This window comes from Vitis riparia, chromosome 18 (assembly GCF_004353265.1).
Source record: "Vitis riparia cultivar Riparia Gloire de Montpellier isolate 1030 chromosome 18, EGFV_Vit.rip_1.0, whole genome shotgun sequence".
Lineage (NCBI taxonomy): Eukaryota > Viridiplantae > Streptophyta > Magnoliopsida > Vitales > Vitaceae > Vitis > Vitis riparia.
In genome coordinates this window covers 2,513,968-2,522,591 of record NC_048448.1, presented here as the reverse complement: position 1 = coordinate 2,522,591, position 8,624 = coordinate 2,513,968, and the positions used below count along the sequence as shown (strand labels likewise).

Below are 8,624 nucleotides of genomic sequence, written 5' to 3'. Positions count from 1 at the left end.
GTTTCTATTGCTTCTTGGATGGATAGTTATGTTGTTGAGAGGTTAACTGGTGGTAGGAAATGATGCACTGATGAGTTCTAGCCCTCAATCTGGGATTAATTAGTTTCATAAGATGAAAAACATTGATATGTGTCACTGCAAGATGATATTCTGAATTCCAAAGTCTGTATTGAGTATACTTGGTTCATTAAGTCCATCAAGTGTGTTGGGTTCTTCTTTGTTAAAACGCTTCAACTCATAAATTTGGGCTAATTTTAAATTCATCAGCTTCAATCCCGGGTATTGTGATGGATAGCTTTCCCATGGAATTCATGTTGTTGGAATTGTTGTTGCATTGTGCCACATATGATAAATTACACAAGAAGATGTGACAGGGAAGGAAATTAAGCATTGCACGACCAAATCCAGAGCAGAAAAGAAAAGAAAGGATTAGTTGATCCTTTAAAAAATAAAAAATAAATGACGACTCCAATTTCTATAACAATAACTTATTGAGTCTTGCCATCGAATGAGAGGGTCCACATAATAAGACGAGAAAACTAGGGTCAACGAACACAAGCGTTGGCCCTAGTTTTCTTGTCTTATTAGCTTATCTCGACCTTGGAAATCATAAATCCCTCAGTTCATCTCTTTCTCTCATACATGATCATTCTCTTCCATGTCATGGTGGAAATTGATCCGGAGGCAAGATCCAATCATGGATATGAGTTAAAGGAAGTTGTGACAAAAATCCTTGTTTTTACGTTTCAAAGTGGAGAAAAAATGAGGAAGAAAGGGAAATAAAAAGGAAAGGAAAGAAATGAAGTTAGGGTTTATGTATAGGTACAGTGAGGTTGAAGCAGTAGCTATTTAAGGTGGATGTCTCTAGGGAATTGGTGTAGGCATTTTAAAAGTTCCATGACATGAGTTATCAGAATGCTGTTAGATATTTATGAAAAATGTTAAATACATGCAATTTTTTTTTTTTTTAAAGGTTGTATTTGACTGCAGTGATAGGGACAACTTTTCACTGAATATACTTTTCAAAGTTCCAGTATGGGCTCGGGTCCTCTTCATGGGCTTCAACAGACTTACTTCTTGTCTCTATCTTACCAGCTATTATTTTGATGGTAATAATTTTCCAATTTAAGTTTATCTTTTTAAACAAAAGTTTATTTTAAAAATGATTACAAACTATTTTTTGGGAATTATTTTCTAAAACATTTCTTAGGCATCCTAGTAGTTCTTAAGTTTATCTCAAATAAGAAATGAAGTACTTAATATTTTTTAAAAAAATCTAATCGTGTAATCCATTTAAAAAAGAATTAATCGGTTAAAAAGGATGAAATGATCCCAAATTTACGAATTTAATCATTTCCATATATATATTTGAAAAGTAATCTACTTTGGACATAAATATTTTTTATCATTTTAAGTATTTACATGTAAGTTTTAAAAGGGAGAGTTATTTTTTCAAAAAAAATAATAAGGAGATTTTTGTCCAAATAAGGCTTAAAAAAATATGGGAGGTTAATTTTCAAAAGCACTACCAAACTAACTTTAATCTCATTTTTTTTGTATGATTTTGAAAGATTTATATTAAGGTGCTTTGTAACAACTTAGACAAAAGCACTTGGAGAAAATTTGAAGATGAGAAAGGCACATCCTTACTTCTCTATATGTCAAATTTATATGCCCTTTGTCAACCTCACCTTCAATTTTATCAATTACAGGAGTCTCCATCCAAAGGAACTTAAAAATTATTCGCTCATGATTAAATTCCACTGCATTTTCTTCTGAACTTATAACTAATGAGAACAACATTCAATGACGTACAAGAACCAAAAGCAATCACCATTCCTTCCTAGTAGCAGTCTTCTCTTGAAAATTCAACTGATTAATTTGGTAGATGGATGTCGATAAGATCCTCTCTGTGTAGATGGCTTAATTCAAACGTTTGATTGGAATTGTCAAGCTTTTTTTCCACATGGGTTCGGGCACTCTGATCATACTTCTCTGCTTCAAGCTTTTTTTCCACATGGGTTCGGGCACTGTGCTCATCCTTCTCTGCTTCAATGAAGGTCACCACAGTGTCTTTTCGAAAGGTGAGATAGAGGACTGCAAGGACATAGACTGCCATGAGAGGAAACACTATGATCCCAATAAACACATTTCCCACCTTGGGAAGATCATTATGGAGTAGCCAATTCACAAAGCCTGTGGCTAAGTAGTAAATGTTGATGCCCATCAGTCCAAATCCCAATATCCATGAGAACACTATAACCTGCAACCATAATTTTCACACAACACTATTAGTCTAATTAAACCTAATGGATTTGAAGAACACCCTAAATTCTAAACTCACATATATTGAATTCTTGTGAGGGCCCATCTTGGTGCTACTGCTACTGAATTTCAGGAGTGGGATTAGAGCAAATGGAAGTTCAAATGACAGTATCATCTGAAAAAATAAAAAAAATAAAAAACCCATGAAGATGTTTTAGTTAATTGATTAAATTGAAAATAATCTAACTAAGAATGAAAGATATACCATGGAGAGTTACCCACTGATGCAATGATAATGAGTCGGCCAGCCCCAGCAGATCCACTAATAATGGAGACAATGAGGCTAGGTGTAATGGCAATGCACCTAGTCATTAGGTTCCTTAGCCATCTCTTCATCTTAAGATTCAAGAAACCCTAAAATTTACATCACCCATTATTCCTAATGATTCAAATGCAAATATCAATTTTTAGTTAGACAAACGATGGATATCAATATTTTTGGCACCTGCATGATATATTGTCCAGCATAAGTGCCTGTGATGGTGGAACTTTGGCCTGAGGCAAACAATGCAATAGCATAGACCACCTTGCTTGACCCTCCCAGCACATTCTACACCCCATCAAAAGTTTGTTGGTAAGTATACAATAGATTTTAATTTGAAGAATTAAGAGTCTATCTAATGGTAATTTTAGAAGACTTTTTGGCCTAAAAATCATTTTGAAGAAAATTAGACATTTGACAGAATTCAGAAAGTAAAAAAAATCACTTAAAGTGCTTTAGGAGAAACACTTTATAGAAAACACTTTCATTAAAAATACTTTAAATAAAAATAATTATCAAACATACTATTAATTAATAATAATTTGAACCTTGAGGAGGAAAGAAGCAGAATTAAGATTGAGATCACTGCATTGATCCATGTTTTCTTTGGAAAGATTGTTCACAGAGCAAATAGTGCCCGACACAGAAACAACTGCAACATTGATACAAAATGCTACAAACAATGCCATTCCACTCTCTATCAAGAAATATCGACATGCGTCCTGAAAAAATTACAAAACATACAAAAAATAATTAAAAAATGAATAACCTAAATACTCAGAATATTTGTTTTTTCCTAAACTTACATTGACGCCACGGACTGAATTGGGGACCTTCCTAGAGAGTACAAGGGCAGAATGGAGAAAGAGGTTGTGACTGAAATTAAAAGACAACAAGTGTGAATAAGAGAATTTGTAATCAAATTGGGACATTTTATGAACATAATTTGACTTAAAATAGCAATTTCAGAATCATATAAAAGAAGGGAGATCTTACGGCATGACGAGAGCACCGAAAAGCGCAATGGCATCAGTGGTGGCGGTCGAACCTTTGAGTTTGGGGGTTAACATGCCCTTTATCACCCTTGAAGCCGGAGGCTTCACATAACTCATTTCGGCAAAGAAGCACCCTGCCATTATGAATACCAGCCCTGCTATCAACATTTCCAACTTCCTCACCTGACCCCTCCAATCACCAATTCAATTCAACAGAACCATAATAAATAAATAAATAAATAAGGTAAAAGATGAAAATTTTCTTGACATCATAGTATGAAATTAAAGATTACCCCGTATCTCTGGAGGCCAAGAAGCAAGAGGGTGCTCAAACCTGTGAAGAGCACTCCAGCCCATACTGGTACTTTGAAAAGTATATTCAATGCAAAGGCTGTCCCTATCACTACATCAAATATAAATACAACTTTTAAAACAAAAACAAAAACTAAAATGTGGAGAGAGAAAATACCAATGTATATAACATTTTCCATAATCTAGAATTTGAACATTATTCTCATAATTTTTCTAATGCCAGTTTTCGGAAAAATGTCATTTCCTTACCTAATTTACAAATAAGTTGTATTACTTTTAATTATAAAAAAAAAGTTTACACTAAAAAAGTGGTAAAACTTAATACTTATTATTTAATAATTTAAATTGATTTGAAGTTCAATTATATTTAAGTTATTGACTTAAAATTTATTACTTAATTCTTACTTTAACTATTAAGGTTATTCGATAAAACTAACTTAAAATTTTATTTTAAATAATCAAATTCACATATTTATTTTCATAAATTATAACTAATGTAAATGAAATTGAGTAACAACAGAAGTTGTGAAATAACAAAAAAGATTATAAAAGTAATTAGGATAAATAAGGGTAAAAATTAAAATAAATATATAAACTTAAAAATAATTTTTTTTATTTATTACTTAAAATTGTTTTTTGAGTTTAACTCATATCATTAAGTTTTTTTTTACTAAAATTACTTAATTTACTTAATAAGTTATTAAACTACTTTAAATTATTATTAAGTGGGCTTACAAAACACTCACTACATCAATCATAACATTAATATCTCTTCTCCGAACCAAAAGGAGAATGTTTTATTTCATGAATTAAATGAAATTAAAAAGAATTTAGAAAAAGAAAAGAGAAATAACATGCCTTCAGGAATATCAGCGGCAATGACGGCAATCTCAGCTAACAACCATAAACAATACTTGACATATTTTGGGTACTCTGCCCTGCATAGCTCTGAAAGATGTTTCCCTGACAACAAACATAACCAACAATGTCAACTTCGATCTAGATGATTTTTTTTGTATTAATTCTACCTGTGATCACACCCAAATTTGCGGCAAGTGATTGGATTACGAGGGCGAATATCAATCCGATGAGCACCACCCACAGCAGCTGATAACACCAATTCACACCATCACTTGCTAATTTTTTTTGGTTCAAATTATAGGTGTTTTTTTTTGGTCACAATTTCCTTTACCTCGTATCCATGATTGGATCCTGCCTGTAGATCAGTTTCCACTGTGACATGAAAAAGAAATAAAGAAAAGAAAAAGGCTTGGATGAAAATGATTAATATGTGACCTCCAAGAAAGAAAAAGAGAGAGAGAGAGCAGGGGGAGAATTACAATTTCCTGGGTCGAGATAAGCCAATGAGACGAGAAAACCAGGGCCAACGAACGCCAGAAAGTTTCTCCATCCGGGTTTCTACGGAAACAAACAGAAAAACTTAAAGAGTCCATCCCAATTCGAGAAATCGATACTAGGAACTCGAAGAAGAAAAGAGAGATATACCTGGTGATTTAAATCAAGACGATGAGCATCACAGCATGATCTTCCTGAATCACTAGATTCCTGCAGGCTTCCCATTTCTTCTCTCTACTCTCTACTCTCTCTTAACACATTCAAGTGTGTGGTTACAGTGAAGCCTCACCACCCTTCTCGAAGAAAAGGTTCTCTTCCACTGACATTTCTGTATCTCCCCACACCGAACTAGCTATCTCCTTGGTTATTCTCTCCAATGGAAAATAAATTAAAACTTTATTAAGAAATTCACAAAATTTTCTTAAATTCAATGCAGATTCTGTCAATTTCAAGACTCATTTCATCTTTTAATTTATTGGATTTTTCTTGAGAAGTGAACAAAATTGCAATTTTTATAGGAAAGAGAAATTAAAAAAAAAAAAAAAAACTAGCTAGTTAGGAACTTTTTTTTAGAATAGTTTTTAAAAACTAGTATGTAAGAATAATTTTTAAAAATAGTTGTCAATTGCTTTCAATAATGCCATTTCCGAAACCTCGCAACAATTAATTTGTAATTTTTAAAAGAAAGGGACATAAAAAATTTGTTTAGAAATATTTTCAAAAAATTAGTATTTAAAAACGATTCTTAAAAGTATTCCTTGATTATTTTCAATAATAGAACTCTATTTAAGGGCTCAAATTTGAAAATTAGTTTTTAAAATTTATTTTTCATGAAGGTACCATGCAATTATATATAATACAAAATTTTTGGCAGTATTCTTTGGAGCTTTCGAATTGATATGTATTTTCACTTCTAGACAAATTATTAAATGAATTCAAATTAGATCATTTCAATTTTTCTAACTTTATTATTAGAAATTTGTATTTTAATATTATTATTTTTGGGCAAATCATTGAATGATTCGTATTAGGGAATTTCAATCTCTCAAACCTTGCTAATTAGAAATCCATGTTTCACAAGTTTCATGTTCCTAATTTTTCCATGTGTTAATTGCTAATCATTAGTTAGTTGATATCAAAATTTTCTTAATTTTAATTTGTCAAAATTTCCTTTATTAGGGAAATCTCTACACTCATCTTAAGGTTTAGGTGGGGATTTTTGAGACGGGTCATCATTCTCGTGCCAACCTCATCCCATTTATTTATATATATTATCATCCCTATTAAACAAAAAATTATTGAAATAAGACGGAGCAAATATATAAAATTCTCATACCTGCCCCAACCCGGCTTAATTTTTTTTAGCATTTTTCAATTTTAAATTTGATTAAAATAAAAATAATTTATAAATAAAAATATTATAAATATTTATAATTTATTTTTATGAAAAATAATATTTTATTTAAGTTTAATTTTTTTAAATGAAAAAAAAAATAACTAATATAATTTTTTATTTAAAATTATATATAATCAAGGTAGGAAAAAGTTATATTTGCTTCCATCTTGGGTTTTTAACAACTTTCCAAATATGTCATGGATTTGTTTATATTTATTTCAAACTCTTCCCATTAGAGGTAGGATGAGACGAGTTCCCGAAAAACCCGCTCCATTATCATTCATAGGTGCATTCACTTAATATTGTGATTAGAAAAAGGCCTTAACATATTATGATAGGTGATTAGAGGTCATATCACTTTTTCACTTCACATATTTGTATTATGCTAATCCATTTAGCTCTTGTGAGGATATCTCAAACTAGTTATGTCTACCTTACTCTTGACGAGTAGCTTAAGCTTAAGTTACATTTGATGCACATCACCTAAACTTTAGGAATAGGTTCTGGAAGCACATTTTGGTAGTAGGCTTGGTATACCCTGTGCCATTAGTATAAGAAATGGTTAAGCAACCTATCGAGATGAAATTGGTCCAAGTGTTGTCAAGCTTGTCTCAATAGGACACGTATAAATGTTACTACATATTTTTCCCTTCAATCAGTTGAATATATGCATGATAGCATATTATTAGTCTATATGTAAATGACATCCTCTTAATGGGGTTAGTAGCACGTGAATTTGGTTTTTATAGATCCAAATGTTCTTTATGGGTATAGGCCTTAAAAGGCAAAGGCAGACCAATAAAAAAATGTTAAAGACTTGTTTGTTATAGTTTCGAAAACAATTATAAAAAATAGATTTTAAGAATAGTTTTTAAAAATTGTTTTTTAATTTTTGTAGAATAAAAGTTTGTTTGAAACCTAAAATGTTTTTAACTTGTTTTTAACATTTTTAAAAATAACTTTTATATGTAGTGTGTAGACCCTCAATTTTGTCATCTTAGCACATGACCTATTAGGTGTTTGTTTGATACTCTATAGTTGTTTATCTGGTGGCCCATTGTTGCTCATACAAGCTACCTTCATGAGCCACCTTGAGAACTGGTTCAGGGATTTATTTGACCCCTCATTATGACCCTTAGTAGTCCCGAGTTAGATCTAAGTTTTTTCCTTTAGGGATAGTTCACTTAGACACACCCTAGGTCACTTAAAAACCTTTCTAAGCCTTTTTAGGCCTCTTATGCCTATTTAGGCACCTGTAAGCCCATTTAGGTACGCCTGACTACCTAGGCACGTCTAGCCCATTTAGATCACCTTTGCATGGCTTACGTAATTCGTATGATTTGCATTTTTAACACTTCCATGTGCTTGATTTCTTATTTATTTACCTATATATTTATTTTATTTAATTATTTATTTTTAAGAAAATTGCATGTGATCGGTTATATTATCTCTTTTTGTCATTATCATTATTATTATTGTTGTTATTAAATACTTTTAGTATAAATTTTTTAGTGGTGTGTGCATAAATAAATTTTTTAATAAGTTATTTTTTAAAGTGCTTTTAATATATTCTTGGTAAGTTAATTTTCTTAAAAAAGTGTTTCAATATAATTTTTTTAGTGGTGCTAAGAAAATAGAAATTTAAAATTGTTTGAATATAAAGTTTTTTTAGTGGTAAGTATGTAGATAAATTAATTTTTTTAAAAGTGTTTTTAATATAAACTTTGTTTTAATGCCAATTATTTGGTAAGTTGTTTTTTTTTTAAAGTTTGTTAATATTTTTTAAATTGTAATGTACATAAAATTAAAACACCACTTTCACACATTGCCATGTGGAAGAGGATCTCCGTTACTCACTGCGGCACCTAGTTTTAATAGGGAGATCACGCTGCTTTGACAGAAAAAAAAACCGGCCGCACCATTTGGGAAGCAAGGAGGACAGCAGCACCACGCACAGGACTGCACTTCGGAAAATGCC

The 8,624-nt window shown here is 31.3% G+C and overlaps 1 protein-coding gene across 2 annotated transcripts; it reads right to left on the bottom strand.

The window, feature by feature from the left end:
* Positions 1-1,753: 1,753 nt before the first annotated feature.
* LOC117906462 (metal transporter Nramp5-like) lies at positions 1,754-5,748 on the bottom strand. 2 transcript variants are annotated; one of them, XM_034819483.1, is made up of 13 exons: positions 5,401-5,748; positions 5,235-5,313; positions 5,087-5,163; positions 4,923-5,001; positions 4,753-4,857; positions 3,876-3,985; positions 3,584-3,765; positions 3,394-3,463; positions 3,136-3,309; positions 2,771-2,875; positions 2,548-2,679; positions 2,345-2,440; positions 1,754-2,263 (listed from the first exon to the last, which is right to left on the bottom strand). In XM_034819483.1, exons 1-13 carry the CDS (start codon positions 5,473-5,475, stop codon positions 1,877-1,879), a joined length of 1,671 nt encoding a protein of 556 aa, XP_034675374.1. In that variant the 5' UTR covers positions 5,476-5,748; the 3' UTR covers positions 1,754-1,876. The 2 variants fall into 2 exon arrangements, with proteins under 2 accessions (XP_034675374.1, XP_034675375.1); XM_034819484.1 differs by having other exon boundaries at positions 5,087-5,127; positions 5,401-5,747.
* Between the last annotated feature and the right edge of the window lie 2,876 nt (positions 5,749-8,624).